Source organism: Pelobates fuscus, chromosome 6 (assembly GCF_036172605.1).
Source record: "Pelobates fuscus isolate aPelFus1 chromosome 6, aPelFus1.pri, whole genome shotgun sequence".
NCBI lineage: Eukaryota > Metazoa > Chordata > Amphibia > Anura > Pelobatidae > Pelobates > Pelobates fuscus.
Window position 1 is genome coordinate 2,472,671 of NC_086322.1, and position 18,916 is coordinate 2,491,586.

The window sequence follows — 18,916 nt, forward strand, 5'->3', positions numbered from 1 at the left end:
TCTTCCCCCCCAGCAGCAGTGTGTCCTACAGAGAGCAGAGACAGTTGGTCCCTCTCTACAGCAACAGGACCATGGTAAGGGAGTGGAGACAGGCGGTCTCCCTCTCCAGCGGCAGCCTGTGTTTCCAGGAGAGGAGCACAGCACCCCCTCTCCCCAGCGGCAGCTTCCCCCAACAAGGGGAGACACCAATCCTCCAGACGGCGCAGATGGGACCGTGGTCTCTGTGCCTGACCTACAGGGATGCTGGACAGCCTTTCCAGATCCCCAACTACCCTCACCGGGACACCCAGAGGAGGGGGTAAGTACAAATTCCCCTCCCCAGCTAACTCCTAGCGTGGCACCAGGGTTAACGGAGGCGATGCTAACCCCTCCTGACGTCCATGTTCCCTTGACTACTGAGCCGGACTATGGTCTCAGTACCCCAGCGGAAGAGCTGGCATCTGGGCAGAGTGCAGTTGGCCGCTGCCCTTCAAGTACCCTCGGCATGTGGCCTCATTACCACAGCCAAATACCCAGGTGCAGTGACTGTGTGTTGTGGGTGGGCTGTTCCTGTACTTTGATGTTGTGGGGGGGCTACTCGGACATCTGTTTATTGTGGGTTGGTGGATCGACTAACGGAGGCACTGACCGACAGAAGGTCAGGTGCCTGGTTAGTCTTCCCCCCAAAGGGGAGATGTGTGACGAAGTGCCCTTCGCCACTTTGTCCTAGAGAGGCCTGCTTGCCTGCCTCCTCCCCTGCGACTATGGTCCTGGACTATATTGCACTGTAAACCCTGTATTCAGGCATATGGACTTGTATTAGACTGTCTTTTTCCCTTTATCTATGCTGTAGGTTTGGACTGCTAATATAACCTAACAGCCAGGGGATTTAGGCGAATATATTGCATGAGAATGCCATTACTGGAGAATACAGCCGTTCGTATGATTTCATGCGAATTCTTTGTGCTCTGAATAGGTGGCCGCCATTTCGGGACTTTTCCACGTGTTCGCGGCCATCTTGCGTGCGAACAGCGGTGTTTGCCTGTGAACGCATGGAACTGAAATCGGAAGCACAAACAGGCGAATACCGCTAAGACCTCCAGACATCCAGAAATACGCACGGAAACTACCGAACGACCGGCCGTTCGGTAGTTATACTTAACTTAGTATGGGGATTCTAGCGACCACAAAGATGCGAATGGATGGCAAGAATTTCGTCTATTTTACCGTGCGAACGGAGACCGACCGCAAGGCCAAAACTCATGGAACTATTTTCGGCTAGTTGGTCTGTGCGGTCGGTCAAAACTTTGGAGCCCTGTATCTCCCGAACCATCCATCCGAATGGGCTGATTTTTGGACAGACTGTTCCCCTGAACAAGGGCTATTTGGGGATACCAGATTTAAGGCTGTACCCCCTGTTTTTGGGGTACATCCAGAACTTGGGTAAAATAGTGTATGTTTTAATTGGGTTATGTGTTTATCTGAGGGGAGGAGACGTGGGGGTGTTACCATGCATGTGATTGGTCAATTTCATCCTCCCCCTGGGAGTGTCCTGTATGTACCTGATCCTAATAAAAAGCAGGCTGGGTGTTCCAGTCCTCAGACCTCTTCTGACCCTCAATACGTAGCCGTGTCTCGTTATTGGAGGGAACTGCTATATCACACTGGGGATTGCTATGCGCTGCATATTCCCCTGAGCTCTTAATCACTTAGCTCTTGTAAGAGCTTGTTCCGGATACGCTCTCCTGGAGGAGAGGTCTTCCCCACACGGTCCTGGAGGACAGAAGCCGATCCAGGGTGGAAGGAAGACGGCGCGGCTCCAGTTAAGCTACGGCGGTTGTGGAGCCTGCGGTGGTTGTGGTGTCGTCTGCAGTGCTTGGAGTCCTCTGAGAGCGCTAGGAGCATCCATCAACGGAGGGTACTCGGTCGGAGTACACGGAGCTCCGTTACACGGGTGTTCGCAAGACGTATTCTCTGATCTCCAAGGATTTCTGGTGGCCTTCGTTACGGAAGGATATTAAGGATTTTATCGGAGTTTGTGAAGTCTGTACTAAAACTAAACTTCCGCATTCGCTTCCTTGTGGCCTTCTACAACCTCTGGAAATTCCTGACAAACCTTGGTCCTGTGTGGCAATGGACTTTATTGTGGAATTGCCTGTTTCTAAAAAGCACACTGTTATCCTCACCGTAGTCGATAGGTTTACCAAGATGGCACATTTCGTACCTTTGCCTAAACTCCCGACTTCTCCTGAATTGGCGGAGATCTTTGCTAAAGAGATTTTTCGCTTGCATGGGATTCCTTCGGAGATCACTTCTGATAGAGGCTCCCAATTTGTTTCACGTTTTTGGAGATCCTTCTGTTCTCAATTAGGCATCAAATTGAATTTTTCGTCCTCCTATCATCCTCAGTCTAACGGAGCTGCCGAACGAACCAACCAGAAGATTGAGCAATACTTACGTTGTTTTGTTTCCGAACACCAGGACGATTGGGTCGGTTTGATTCCTTGGGCGGAGTTTGCGCACAACAATCTCGTTTGTGACTCTACGCATTCAAGCCCCTTCTTCATGAACTATGGCTTTCATCCATCTATTCTTCCCTCGGTTTCTCCTTCCCAAGGAGTGCCGTCGGTTGATGTCCATGTGGCCAATTTGAGGAAGTTGTGGGATCAGACTCGACAGATTCTTCTACACAATTCTATACTGGTTAAGAAACATGCTGACAAACGTAGAAGGGCGGCTCCGAATTTTGTTCCAGGCGATAGAGTTTGGTTGAGTACTAGGAATATTCGCCTTAAAGTTCCTTCCATGAAATTCGCTCCTCGTTATATTGGTCCCTACAGGATCTTGACTCGAATTAACCCAGTGGCGTATCGTCTAGCTCTCCCAGCTACTTTACGCATCCCGAACTCCTTTCACGTGTCACTGCTGAAACCTCTAATCTGTAACAGATTCTCCTCCACAATCGCCCCTCCGCGCCCTGTTCAGGTGGAGGGTCAGGAGGAGTATGAGGTTAACTCCATTATTGACTCTCGTGTCTCCCGGGGGAGAGTACAATATTTGGTTGACTGGAAGGGTTATGGTCCTGAGGAGAGGAGTTGGGTACCACAAGAGGATGTTCACGCTCCTCGCCTTCGCAGGGCATTTCACTCCCGCTTTCCATCTCGCCCCGGCTCCTTCCGCCCGGTGGGCGTATCTGAGAGGGGGGGTACTGTCAGGGTACCTGAAGCCTCTACCTCTGAGAGAGGTAGAGACTTAGAAGTTTATCCGTCCGGACGGCATGTCTCCTCGGCCTCTCGCGGTTCACTCGGTCTTGCTAACGCCGGCCGCGAGGGAGTCACTTCCTTTTATAGCAGGAGGACCGGAGGTCGACGTCATGACGCCAACCCGGAACATCCTGTCACTCAAATCTCGGGAGACGAATCAGGACTCGCCGGAGGCGTGTCTTCTCCCTCTAGCCAGGATACTTAACAGTGGCTCTCTCATTTACTCATTGCCCTGTCGTGGTTCTAGTCCGCCTAGTCACACAGTGCTTTGTTATTCTCTTGCCTTTTGGTTCTGACCCGGCTTTGGTATTTACTCTCCTGTCTTTCTGTTGTCCTTGACCCGGCTTGTCTCTCGCTTACCTGTCTTCTCGTTCCCTCGACCTCGGCTTGTCTCTGACCATTCTATCGTAGTTATACGTTAAGTCCGGCCATTCTAAGGACCGGTATACGTATCTGCTACTCTTTGTACTCTGCGTGTTGGATCTCTGACCCGATCCTGACACCCTGTCACCAATGTCATATCTGCTCTCCGGGCCAGATAGCTTTTTGGAAAAAAAAAAACCACATGGATGTAATGGTTTATCCACACCTAACCTTTGGGACAGGATAGCGCCTACACCCGTCTCTGAGGCGTCTACTTCGAGTAGGAAAGGCAGAGTAGTATCAGGGTGAACTAAAATTGGTGCGGAAGCAAAAAGTTCTTTGAGAGTTTTGAAAGCAAGAAGTGCTTCACTAGACCAATTCTTAGTGTCAGCCCCCTGTCTGGTCATATTGGTGATAGGAGCAATAATTGACGAGTAACCCTTAATGAAGCGCCTATAATAATTGGAGAATCCAATAAACCTCTGAATGGCCTTGAGACCCTTAGGTAAGGGCCAGTCTAAAATGGACTGGAGTTTATCCGGATCCATCTTAAACCCTTCCCCAGAAATCACATAACCAAGAAAGTTTGTCTGAGACTGATCAAAACTACATTTCTCCAGTTTGCAGTACAAGCCATGTTGAAGAAGTTTGCGCAAAACCCTTCTGACTTGTCTGTGGTGAGTCTCAATGTCCCTAGAATGTATAAGTATATCATCCAGGTATACAATAACACAGTCATGTTGAAATTCCCTAAGAACTTCATTGATCAAGTCCTGAAATACTGCCGGTGCATTGCAGAGACCAAAAGGCATTACGGTATACTCGTAGTGCCCATATCGAGTGTTGAACGCCGTCATCCACTCGTGACCCTGCTGAATCCTCACCAAGTTATATGCCCCTCTGAGATCTAACTTGGTGAAAATCTTGGAACCCTTTAAACGATCAAAGAGCTCGGTAATCAAAGGAATCGGGTAGGCATTTCTAACGGTTATTTTGTTCAAACCTCGGTAGTCAATGCAAGGTCTCAGCGTACCATCCTTCTTTTTAACAAAAAAAAACCAGCCCCGGCAGGGGAGGAGGATCTCCTAATGAATCCTTTGTCTAGATTTTCACGAATATACTCCTCTAGGACTAAGTTCTCTTTAGTAGACAAAGGGTATACATTGCCCCTGGGAGGCATAGTACCAGGGAGTAGATTAATCTTACAATCAAAGGTCCTGTGTGGAGGTAAAGTATCGGCCTTCTTTTTGTCAAATACCGCCTTTAAGTCCAGGTACAGTGGCGGTATTTGTACTTCTGTAGAGTCGGTAGACTGAGTAGGTGTATTAACTATGCAAAGCGGTGAGACTTTCTGTAAACACTTCTCCTGACAATTCTGACCCCATGAGATTATCTCCCCTAATTCCCAATCAATAATAGGGTTATGTCTCTTTAACCAAGAATATCCCAGGACTATGGGAACAGAAGGAGATGAAATGAGTAACAGAGATATGTCTTCCTCGTGTAAAATACCAACAGTTAAGTTAACGGGTATGGTTTCACGAAAAATCACAGGCTCAACTAAAGGTCTACCATCTATGGCCTCAACGGCCAAGGGCGTCTCCCTTAACTGAGATGGAATAGTGTGTTTAGTGACAAAAACTTGGTCGATAAAGCTCTCAGCAGCTCCGGAATCTATCAATGCCACAGTCTCTAATTCTCCCCTCTCCCAAGTTAAGGAAACGGGTAGCAGAAGCCTATGATCTTTATAATTATGAGTAGAGGACAAAATAGAAACACCCAAGGCCTGTCCTCTAGAGAAACTTAGGTGCGAGCGTTTCCCGATTGATTAGGACAATTTAGGCGTAAGTGACCTCTGACTCCACAGTACATACACAGCCCCTCCCTTCTCCTGTACTGTCTCTCCTCTTCTGAGAGGCGAGTATTGCCTATCTGCATAGGTTCAGGAAACAGTGAGGTAGTGGAATCAGGACTTAGAAATGAGGGAGCTAGTTTGAAGGAAGGTCTACAGGTTCTATCTCGAGTGTTCTGCCTCTCTCTTAAGCGTTCATCAATGCGAGAGATAAAAGAAATTAAATCCTCCAAATTCTCAGGAAGCTCTCTAGTAGCAACCTCATCAAGTATTACATCTGATAATCCGTTTAAAAATACGTCTATATAAGCCTGTTCATTCCACTTAACTTCTGCCGCCAAGGACCTGAACTCTAGTGCATAATCCACAAGTGTTCGGTTATCTTGTCTAAGGCGCAACAGTAATCTGGCTGCATTGACCTTTCTACCAGGAGGGTCAAAAGTTCTTCTAAAAGCAGCTACAAAGGCATTATAATTATATACTAACGGGTTATCGTTTTCCCACAACGGATTGGCCCATCTCAGAGCTTTCTCAACGAGTAAGGTGATAATAAATCCGACCTTCGCCCTATCTGTAGGATAGGAACGGGGTTGTAATTCGAAGTGGATACTGATTTGGTTTAAAAAACCTCGACACTTCTCAGGAGAACCACCATAACGTACAGGTGGGGTAATACGGGAGGAGGCACCTACAGTGGCTACCTCTAAACCTGAACTTACAGGAGAGATAGAATTATTACGCATCTCTTCTGGTGGATTATTAGGACGAGATAATAACGCCTGTAGCGCTAAGGCCATCTGATCCATTCTATGTTCCATGGCGTCAAACCTAGGATCGGAAGGACCAAGCTGACTACTTGTACCTGCAGGATCCATTGGCCCTGTCGTAATGTCAGGATCGGGACAGGGATCCAACACGCAGAGTACAAAGCGTAGTAGGTACGTATACCGGACCTTAGAATGGCCGGACTTAACGTAAGGAGTAAGTAGAGAATGGTCAGAGACAAGCCGAGGTCGAGGGAACAAGAAGACAGGTAAGCGAGAGACAAGCCGGGTCAAAGGATACCAGAGATAAGCAGAGTAATACAAACAAGCCGGGTCAGAACCAAAGAGACAATAGACATACAAGAGCACTGAGTGACTAGACTGGCTAGAACCACGACAGGGCAATGAGCAAATGCGGGAAGCTCTATTAAATACCCCGGTTCTAGGAGGTAATCACACCCCCGACGAGTCCTGGTTCGTGTTCAGGGTTTGAGTGACAGGTCGAGCAGGCTTGGCGTCATGACGTCGGCTACTGAGCGTCACGTCATAAAAGGGCTTGTAACCGACCGGAGGAACCGCGAGGAACGGAGGAAACAGCCCTTCTGAACGGGAAAACGTCTAAGTCTCTCCTCTTATCGGAGGTAGAGACTACAGGTACCCTGACAATTCGGCAGTTGGTTTTATTATATTACATGATATTAGGCAGGTGGTTTTATTACATTACCAGATAGAAAACAGGTGGTTTTAGTATATTTCCAGATATTCGGCAGCAGGTTTTATTATATTACCAGATATTCGGCAGCTGGTTTTATTATATTACATGATATTCGCCAAATGGTTTTATTAGATTACCAGATATTCGGCAGGTGGTTTTATTATATTACATGATATTCCGCAGGTGGTTTTATTATATTACCTGACATTCCGCAGGTAGTTTTATTATATTACACGATATTCCGCAGGTAGTTTTATTATATTACCAGATATTCCGCAGGTGGTTTTATTATATTACACGATATTCCGCAGGTGGTTTTATTATATTACCTGATATTCCGCAGGTGGTTTTATTATATTACACGATATTCCGCAGGTGGTTTTATTATATTACCTGATATTCCGCAGGTGGTTTTATTATATTACACGATATTCCGCAGGTGGTTTTATTATATTACCTGATATTCCGCAGGTAGTTTTATTATATTACACGATATTCCGCAGGTAGTTTTATTATATTACCAGATATTCCGCAGGTGGTTTTATTATATTACACGATATTCCGCAGGTGGTTTTATTATATTACCTGATATTCCGCAGGTGGTTTTATTATATTACACGATATTCCGCAGGTGGTTTTATTATATTACCTGATATTCCGCAGGTAGTTTTATTATATTACACGATATTCCGCAGGTAGTTTTATTATATTACCAGATATTCCGCAGGTGGTTTTATTATATTACACGATATTCCACAGGTGGTTTTATTATATTACCTGATATTCCGCAGGTGGTTTTATTATATTACACGATATTCCGCAGGTAGTTTTATTATATTACACGATATTCCGCAGGTGGTTTTAATGTTGTGGCTAATCAGTGGTTACACATAAATGTGTCTCTCTAGCTTTATTTATGTGATAGATTTCTTTCACATTTCAGAAGCCCGGTTTCTGTGATAAGGAATAAAATGTTTTTGCGGTTTCTCCTGAAATTCTATCTATTCTCAGAACCCTTCCCTCTGTCCGCCTGTATATATATATATATATATAGTAATACAGAAACGGGTGCTTTTAGGTCAAAATTCATAATTTCTCATTATTTGGAAATAAACCCATTTCTATTTATTGCTGTCCTCTAAACGGATTTACCTTATGTTTGTAATTATTTTCGATTGTCTCTGTAAATGTGTAGGAACCATTCTCTCTATCAATCTGCTAGCAATAGATGCCCTTTCTATACACTTGGGACAGGATTAATAAGAATGAAAGCAGGTGGTAGCTCATTGTTCATTTTATAAGATCCATTCATTTATACAGAAATGTGTCTTTTAAAGTTTGTATTGACATATATATTTATTTCTTTTATATTTATACAACGTTTGCTATTCAGTCTCTCTCACACACAAACATTAACACTCAATAACACACTGGTATAAACACAAACATTAACACAAACCTTGACACACACTGACACAGACATTGGCACAGAACAACACAAACACTAACACACAATGGCACACACTGATCTAAAGACAAGCATTGACATAAAGTTGACACACACGATCTACTTACACACAAATTGCATTACATACACACATACTGACACACATGGACTAAGAAACACAAACTGACAGACAGAGACAGACTGACACACATGGGCTGATGCACAAAGATTGACTCACACACATACACATACAAAATATACAATCCAGCGCACTAGCTTATTCACTAAACAATGATTTCAAATCTCACAGATTGTAATAGTTTTATTTAAAAACACCTCACCTAGGCAGGTCCTACTCACACACATACACACACAGACTGACAAACAGACCGACACACAAAAATAGACTGACAAACAGACTAGCAGACACATAGACTGATACACACAGACTGACGGACACAAATTGACTCAGACACACACTGACAGACAAACAGACTAGTACAGACTGACACACACAGACTGACAAACACACTGACTGAGACAGATTGACAGATACACATAGAGACATAGACTGACAGACATACAGAGAGATGCACATAGACTGACAGACATAGGAACCCACACTAGCACCCACAGTCCCCATCAAGTCCAGGACCAGTTTACCTGTAAGGCGGTCCTTCGCCAGGTTCCTGCCCTCCATCCAGGGGAAGGTGAGTCCAGAGAGACTGCCCCCCACACTGGCCATGTTGGGGGCCCTTTGAGGCAGGGGCCTGTGGGCAGGTACACGAATTACCCCGGTGGGTCTCACATTGACATTCATGCTGATGTTAAGACTGTAGGATGGAGGACTCGAACTGTACAAGGGATTAAACCTACTTTCACCCATATACTCATGCCCCCCCACCCTGGGGCCTATGTGCCCACCACTGTGTTCCTGGTTATTAAGGATCTGGTCGATTCCAAAACTAATGGGCTCCTGGGGGCTCTGGTTTTCTGGGGCCATTCCTGGGGGTTCCATTGGGTGTGAACAGCTGAGTGCTGAGAGTACTGGGAGTACTGAGTGTCAATGCTGTGTGCTGTGAGTGCTGTGAGTGCAAGTGCTGTGTGCTGGGAGTGCTGGGAGTGTCAGCACTGTGTGCTGGGAGTGCTGGGAGTATCAGCACTATGTACTGGGAGTGCTGGGAGTGTCAGCGCTGTGCACTGGGAGTGCTGGGAGTGTCAGCGCTGTGTACTGGGAGTGCTGGGAGTGTCAGAACTGTGTGCTGGGAGTGTCAGTGCTGTGTGCTGGGAGTGTTGGGAGTGTCAGTGCTGAGTGCTGGGAGTGTCAGCCCTGTGTGCTGGGAGTGCTGGGAGTGTCAGCGCTGTGTACTGGGAGTGTCAGCCCTGTGTGCTGGGAGTGCTGGGAGTGTCAGCGCTGTGTGCTGGGAGTGTCAGCACTGTGTGCTGGGAGTGCTGGGAGTGTCAGCACTGTGTACTGGGAGTGCTGGGAGTGTCAGCGCTGTGTACTGGGAGTTCTGGGAGTGTAAGTGCTGTGTGCTGGGAGTGTCAGCACTATGCACTGGGAGTGCTGGGAGTGTCAGCGCTGTGTGCTGGGAGTGCTGGGAGTGTCAGCGCTTTGTGCTGGGAGTGCTGGGAGTGTCAGCGCTGTGTACTGGGAGTGCTGGGAGTGTCAGCGCTGTGTACTGGGAGTGCTGGGAGTGTCAGCACTATGCACTGGGAGTGCTGGGAGTGTCAGCGCTGTGTACTGGGAGTGCTGGGAGTGTAAGTGCTGTGTGCTGGGAGTGCTGGGAGTGTCAGCGCTGTGTGCTGGGAGTGTCAGCGCTGTGTACTGGGAGTGCTGGGAGTGTCAGCGCTGTGTACTGGGAGTGCTGGGAGTGTAAGTGCTGTGTGCTGGGAGTGCTGGGAGTGTCAGCACTATGCACTGGGAGTGCTGGGAGTGTCAGCGCTGTGTACTGGGAGTGCTGGGAGTGTAAGTGCTGTGTGCTGGGAGTGCTGGGAGTGTCAGCACTGTGTGCTGGGAGTGTCAGTGCTGTGTACTGAGAGTGTCAGAACTGTGTGCTGGGAGTGCTGGGAGTGTCAGCGCTGTGTACTGGGAGTGTCAGCCCTGTGTGCTGGGAGTGCTGGGAGTGTCAGCGCTGTGTGCTGGGAGTGTCAGCCCTGTGTGCTGGGAGTGCTGGGAGTGTCAGCGCTGTGTGCTGGGAGTGTCAGCGCTGTGTGCTGGGAGTGTCAGCGCTGTGTACTGGGAGTGCTGGGAGTGTCAGCGCTGTGTACTGGGAGTGCTGGGAGTGTCAGTGCTGAGTGCTGGGAGTGTCAGCGCTGTGTGCTGGGAGTGCTGGGAGTGTTAGCGCTGTGTGCTGGGAGTGTCAGCGCTGTGTGCTGGGAGTGCTGGGAGTGTAAGTGCTGTGTGCTGGGAGTGTCAGCCCTGTGTGCTGGGAGTGCTGGGAGTGTCAGCGCTGTGTGCTGGGAGTGTCAGCGCTGTGTGCTGGGAGTGCTGGGAGTGTAAGTGCTGTGTGCTGGGAGTGTCAGCCCTGTGTGCTGGGAGTGCTGGGAGTGTCAGCGCTGTGTGCTGGGAGTGTCAGCCCTGTGTGCTGGGAGTGTCAGCGCTGTGTGCTGGGAGTGTCAGCGCTGTGTGCTGGGAGTGTCAGCGCTGTGTACTGGGAGTGTCAGCGCTGTGTACTGGGAGTGCTGGGAGTGTCAGCGCTGTGTGCTGGGAGTGTCAGCGCTGTGTGCTGGGAGTGTCAGCGCTGTGTACTGGGAGTGCTGGGAGTGTCAGCGCTGTGTGCTGGGAGTGTCAGCGCTGTGTACTGGGAGTGCTGAGAGTGTCAGCGCTGTGTACTGGGAGTGCTGGGAGTGTCAGCGCTGAGTGCTGGGAGTGTCAGCGCTGTGTATTGGGAGTGCTGGGAGTGTCAGCGCTGTGTTCAGGAATTGTGCCCTGGCTATTTTAGGAGTATGTCCTGGCTAGCTGTACTAACTGTGTACTCAGAGCATGCCCTGTCTGTACAGTGATGTTCCCTAGCTGTACTGCCTGCATGGATTGCGTTGGGAGTACAGATATTGAATCCTGGCTGTATAAATAATGCAATCTGGTTGTACTCTGAGTTTCCTAGGCTGTGCTGAGTGTATATACAACTACCTATACTCTCCCTGAGCAAGTGTGGGTCTCTGAGACCCTGCCTCACCCAGTATCGAGCCCCCAGGTTTGGTTCTGGTGACAACTTTCCTGGGGTCCCCAATATTCAAGAAGGGGAACACTAACAACTCTGTGCAGAGGGTTGGACTAGAAATAATTGAGGGGTCTGAAAGAGGTTTATGTCCCCCGTTACTCTAGTTTTCAGGATGGTTTCTGCTACACAGTCTGCCCTGTAAATAGGGGCTGTGTTAGCACCCCCCAGTGAAAATAAATAAATTTAAAGCAATTGCACATCGCTTCCACAAATAATGTCCAGAGAGATCCTGTATCCCCAGCCTCTCAGTATAATCCATAGGAGTCCTGTATCACCAGCCTCTCAATATAATCCATAGGAGTCCTGTATCACCAGCCTCTCAATATAATCCATAGGAGTCCTGTATCCCGAGCCTCTCAATATAATCCATAGGAGTCCTGTATCCCGAGCCTCTCAGTATAATCCATAGGAGTCCTGTATCCCGAGCCTCTCAGTATAATCCATAGGAGTCCTGTATCCCCAGTCTCTCAATATAATCCATAGGAGTCCTGTATCGCCAGGTTTTGTTCCTTATCTCCTGGTCCTGTATCATCTCATGTCCTGATTCAATGTATCCAGGCAGGGTGACTGCTCAATGTCCCCCTGAGTGAGATACAGATCCAGACACAGCTCCCTCCCTCAGGGAAGGGTGGGCTCAGATCCTGCATCCCCCATCCTTTCAAGGCATCTAGGAAAGGTCCCATCATTCAGACATCTTCAGACACATCCAAACACATTCACACAATGTTCTCTTTTGAGAACATGTCCTGTAGATAAGAAGAAATTCATTGGATCTAATGTGCCCTTCTTCCAACCCACTTGATGCCAGTGCTGGACCTGCTGCCCTCAGTGACAAATAAGAGATTTAGAGCTGCAGGAGGATACCCACCTAACTGTTCTTCCTTGGCAAGAGACTGCAGGGCTGCATCTATCCCGAACCCTTCTTTCGGTGGTCCACCTAATGAACATAGAGTATGAAAGGGGACCATACTCCAAGGACAAACACCTTAAGATCTGGAATATGGGTAGATACACTCTATCTCTCCTGAACCTATCGTATAAAGTAAATGGGGTGGAGACACCTCATTAAGAATGGATTGGTGAATGGAGGGTGGCACGTGAAAGGATGGATGGGTGCCCATGTGGGGAGAGGGAGGGTGGATGGGTAGACAGATGGGTGGAGAGAGGGAGGGATGGATAGCTTAGTTGATTGAGGAGTTCATAGCGGATTATGTGACCTGGTGTAATATCTCACAGTCTATATCTGATTTTGTTACCCGATGTAATATCACACAGTCTATAACTGATTATAATACCCAGTGTAATATCTCACAGTCTATAACTGATTTTGTTACCCGGTGTAATATCACACAGTCTATAACTGATTATAATACCCAGTGTAATATCTCACAGTCTATAATTGATTATATTACCCGGTGTAATATCACACAGTCTATAAATGATTATAATACCCAGTGTAATATCTCACAGTCTATAACTGATTATAATACCCAGTGTAATATCACACAGTCTATAACTGATTATAATACCCAGTGTAATATCTCACAGTCTATAACTGATTATAATACCCAGTGTAATATCACACAGTCTATAACTGATTATAATACCCAGTGTAATATCTCACAGTCTATAATTGATTATATTACCCGGTGTAATATCACACAGTCTATAAATGATTATAATACCCAGTGTAATATCTCACGGTCTATAACTGATTAAAATACCCAGTGTAATATCTCACAGTCTATAACTGATTATAATACCCAGTGTAATATCACACAGTCTATAATTGATTATAATACCCAGTGTAATATCTCACAGTCTATAATTGATTATAATACCCAGTGTAATATCTCACAGTCTATAATTGATTATATTACCCGGTGTAATATCTCACGGTGTATAGCAGTTTATAATACCTAATGTAATATCTCATGATGTATAGCTGATTATATTACCCAGTTTAAAATCTCACGGTGTATAAGTGATTGTTATTATATTTTCCATTTATATAGCGCCAACAGATTCCGTAGCGCTTTACAATAATATGAGAGGGGGAATTCAACTGTTAATAGGACAATTACAAGAAAACTTACAGGAATGAAAGGATAGGTTGAAGAGGACCCTGCTCAAACTAGCTTTCAGTCTATAGGTTGTAATATCTCAAGGTGTATAGCGGATTATAATACCCAATGTAATATCTCAGTCTATAACTGATAACTAATTATATAACCTAGTGTAATATCTCACGGTGTATAGCTGATTATAATACCCGGTGTGATATCTCACGGTGTATAGTTGACTATAATATGCGGTGTGATATCTCACGGTGTAGAGCTGATTATAATACCCGGTGTGATATCTCACGGTGTATAGTTGACTATAATATGCGGTGTGATATCTCACGGTGTATAGCTAATTATAATACCCGGTGTGATATCTCACGGTGTAGAGCTGATTATAATACCCGGTGTGATATCTCACGGTGTATAGCGGATTATAATACCCGGTGTGATATCTCACGGTGTATAGTTGATTATAATACCCAATGTAATATCTCAGTCTATAACTGATTATAACACCCAGATATCTCACGGTCTATAACTGATTATAATACCCAGTGTAATTTCTCACGGTCTATAACTGATTATATTACCTAGTGTAATATCTCACAGTCTATAACTGATTATAATACCTAGTGTAATAACTCAAAGTCTATAGCTGATTATATTACCTGTTGTGATATCTCACGGTCTATAACTGATTATCGCTGGCCTCTGCCCTACCTGCCCCCTTGTTACAGGGCAAGACTATTTACCAGTTATCCCAGCAGAAGAGCTGGCACCCAGTTGGCCTCTGCCCTCCCCTTTACCCTTTGTCAAGGGGCCTGAATACCCAAAGGCCACCCCAACAGAAGTGTTGGCAACAGGGCAGAGTACAGCCAGCCTCTGCCCTCCCCTTGTCCTCAGTCCAGGACCGGACGACTGTCTGGCTTACTCAGCAGTAACGCTGGCTAAGGGGCAGAGTACTCCACCAGAGATCTGCAGTTTAAGTACTCACAACTCCATGCCTGGGAGCACAAGGGAGGTCGGGGGTGACAGACACCCACTCAGCAACCTGGGACATACAGTACAGAGCCGGACACCACAGGCAACCAGGTCAAGTAGTTGTGTATGAGTGGACTACTCGACTAACAGAAGGTCAGGTACCTGGTTAGTCTTCCCTTGGGGGGGGGGGGAAATTGGAAGAAATATGATGAACTGAACTTCGTCACGGGTGTTTGGAGGCGCCTGCTGGTCGGCCTCTTGCCAAACGACTACGGGCCAAGTCAACAACTGTAAAGACCCATATATTATTCACCCTGGTTCCCCTGGTCTGGCACTTTCCATAGAACCGAATGCTAGCTCCTTGGCGGTCGTTCGTATGGACCAAAACCGTAAATAGACTTCAGGGGGATTTAGCCGCGAATGCCCTGGAACTATTTTTGTCATGAAGACTTCACGGTTCCCAGTGGGTCCCCCAGCAGTACTTAGCAGCGATTCTATGGAACTATTTTTTACATGAAGACTTTGCGGATCCTGGTCGGTCACCAGTGGCACTTAACCGCGATTCTATGGAACTGTTTTGGGCATGGGACCATGTGTGCGGTCGGTAAAACCTATGACTTCCAGGAAATTCCTGAAGCCCTAAACCGATCTGGGTGATTTTCGGATATGTTGGTCACCGAGATCATGGCCATCAGGGGATGTAACATTTGTGGGGATATTATGTGTTTTGGGGTACTTCTGAAACTTTATAGAAATGTGTGTTTTTCCGCCTGGAGATAATTGGTTAATACAGTTGTTATAGAATTATTAAAACCTTTATTAAATTTCCCCATTAACTCCATTAACTTCATTATATGACAGATTTTCCTAACAGCATTTAGAATATTAGAAAGAGAATATATTTTCTAGAAGGATATGAGTAACACCGGAATTGTCAAGTTCCTGTAATATGAAACATTGTATGCCATAGTTAGATCATGAGAACTGTACTAATGAAATGTCCATTCACTAAAAAGCCTTGAACCTGACCTCGAGTCTAACAGCACTAACTACTCAAAATGGCGCCTAGAGCCCCCTCCCATCGAGTGAAGCCTCGTGCTAGCAAGATGGCGTCTGAGCCATCGTGTCCACTCCCGTGTCCAAGATGACGCTACCTCTCGGTGGGAGGACATTTAGCCGGCCACTTAGTACTTAAGCCAATTAATAATATTGATGGGTGGATATTGACATAGCCACTTAACACCTAACCCAATTAATGATGTTTATTTGTTGTTATCTTGATATTCTATGATGATGTAATATTGCTCTTATAAGGGTCTGCGAGCCCGCTTTTTAACCAGATGCCATTAAATTTTCTCGAAGTTCTTTTAACCTGAACTCCGTGTGTCAGTGTGAATTTACTTCTGCGTATACGCAATTTAATCATCTCTAATTTGGACAGGAACAGATAGTCATTCAAACTTCAAGAAAAAGTGTAGAGTAGGTTAGCGCTAATAATATACAAAGGAGGCAGCAACCTTACAGAGGGTCACCCTCTAACCCTCTGGGATAAGGATGTACAGGAAAAAAGGGGAGAAAAGGCTGCGCCAAGAGATACAATAAAATAAGTCCCAATAAAAATATAAAAAGGATATATATAAATATATATAAAAGTCAATACAAAAAGGAGGATAAATGTCTATGTTGCGCTGGTGTTCTCTCTTCTTATGATGCTTTGGATCCTCCCGTGATATGTAAAATATAAAAGGGAAAAGGACCAATGGTGCAGATTGTGGGGTACGTGGAAAATGAAGAATAAAGATGTAATAAACTCACATTTGTATGAGCTATAGCCAGCTCAGGTGGAATGGGCGTTCTGCAGTATAATCCCTGCTAGTAGGATATCAGGAAATTCTGATCCACTGGTGCTGTCCAATTCTCAGGAGAAGGGAGAAAAATATATAACAGATAGTGCTCTCTGAAGATAAGATGTGGTATATACAAAACAAAATAAATATACTCACAGTATACAGTGCAGATGACACTGCACTTGAGATATGGCGTGGGTGGTATAATCCCCACCTTAGGATATATAAAATGCCAGGAAAGGATAATATAAAATTGGAGTGATAAAAATATATATAATAAAAAATATATATATAATAAAAATATGAATGGCACAGAGATAAAGCCAAACGTAATTTATTATTAAAAGTATACAATAAAATCCATTAACGCGTTTCACCTCAAGGGTTTTATCAAAATGGAATAAACATTCCATTTTATCCTTTTTATATTTTTATTGGGACTTATTTTATTGTATCTCTTGGCGCAGCCTTTTCTCCCCTTTTTTCCTAGTCATTCAAACTTATTTGTTTGCTTAAAAGAATCTATATCACAGTATCTGACTCAATTATCTCCCAGGCAGAGGGGAGGGATTGTATGCTGTGTGTGGAAGTGTCGTGCATTGGAATACTGTTCTTATTGGTCTGTGAATATTGTAACTCAGTTCCCCACAAGGTCCATAAGGGTGTACCCCTTGCATGGGGATTGTCATATAAGGCCAAGTGTGGCACCATTAAAATAACTTCACCCTCAACATACCCTCATGTGTGGAGGGGACAGCTATATTCACTCTGGGGATTGCTATATCACAATACTCCCCTGGATATAATCACTAGCTCTTATAAGAGCTGTACCTGCTCTACTATCTGGAGTAGGAGAGATTCACCCACTGGAAGCTGGATCCTGGTCTTGGGTCCAGGGTGGGTGGAGGATGGCGAGACTCCAACCAAGCTGCGGCGGTTTGTGGGGTCTACGGTGCTTATGGTGTCTAGTGGAGTGCTTGGAGTACTCGGTGAGCACTAGGAGCATCAACTGACGGAGGCACCCGTTCGGGGGGGCCAGGCGGTCCGTCTCAGTGTGAACACTCCAAGGGGCACTGGGGATGTCCTCGTTCGGGAACCGAACAAGGTGGGAAGCTGTTACAGATCCTCTGTCTCTGGGTTATAAATCTATCCTCTGACCTCTGGTTCGTCTGTTTGTTCACCAAAAACCCCTTCCATTCCCTTTCTGATTCTTCTGTTTGCTCACCTCAAACCCCTACCATTCACTATCTGCAAAATGGCACTTTGGATACAGTCGAAGTGTCAAAGTAGTCGGAGTAGTCGCCAATAGTATAGTCGAACAAGTGGCGGCGGCCATCTTATTCAGTCGAACGTGTTCAGCTGTGTTTTGTCGTCGAGTTCATGGAACTCAAATCGGACACGAGACGGCACAAACACCGATGAACAGTTACCTTCCAGAGAATGTCGAATATTCAAATGGGAGTCAAACGGCGTTCGTGAATAGAAGCCCACGAACAAGAGACACACTTTAACTATGACCATTTACCATTGCGTTCGGTAATTTAAACGATATTTCGACTGTTTTAAATAGACCGGACGCACATCCTAATTCTCTGGAACTGTTTTGGGAATGAAACCATGCGTGTGGCTGGTCAAAAGAGATTTCTAGGAATTTCCTGAACCCCTGCTCTGATCTGGCTGATTTTTAGATATGTTGTTCACCCAGATCAGGGCTATCAGGGGATGTTTTCTATACTTTGTGCCTGGGCATAATTAAGTTAGTACATTATTTACCTTAAATATATCACAGGCAGAGGAGAGGGATTGTGTGCTGTATGTGGGAGTGTCGGATATTGGTACAGTGTTCTTATTGGTCTGTACAGTTTGTAATTTGGTGCTCCATCAGGTCCAGGGGGTGTTCCTATGGCCTGAGGAATTGTATATAAAGCCAACCTGTACCATTAAACCTTCAGACTTCTTCACTCTCAATACTGAGTTCTGTCTCTTATTTTAGGGAACTGCTATATATCACAATCACTAGCTCTTCCAAGAGCTGTTCCTGCTTCTCTCACGGATGACTCTGGGATCACTACAGCACCTCTCACTCTTGGGAAAAGGATGTCTCTGGCGGTGAAACCCTTCTACTACTAGGGGTACCACTACAATTGGTGGCAAGCGGCGGGATGGTCCTTCTGTCAGGGTACCTGTGGTCTCTACCTCCGAAAGAGGTAGAGACTTAGCTGTTCCTCCATCCAGACGGTCTGATGGCTCCCTTCCCCGCGGTCTATCCGGTCATGCTAGGCCGGCCGCGAGGGAGTGACTGCCTTTTACAGCATCTAGGCAGGAAGTAGTCATCAGGACACTCCCCCGGAACAACCTGTCAGTCAATGGCTGCAGGACCAATCAGGACGCCTTGGGGGCGTGGTTACTGCTCTG

The 18,916-nt window shown here is 46.1% G+C and overlaps 1 protein-coding gene across 1 annotated transcript in view; it reads right to left on the reverse strand.

Annotated features, from left to right (window-relative positions):
• TLX2 (T cell leukemia homeobox 2) overlaps nt 1-9,401 on the reverse strand; it is a 105,743-nt gene extending 96,342 nt beyond the window's left edge. Inside the window, exon 1 of the mRNA XM_063457506.1 lies at nt 9,047-9,401. Within this exon, the coding sequence (XP_063313576.1) occupies nt 9,047-9,401 (355 nt within the window). The remainder of the gene's footprint in view (nt 1-9,046) is intronic.
• Between the last annotated feature and the right edge of the window lie 9,515 nt (nt 9,402-18,916).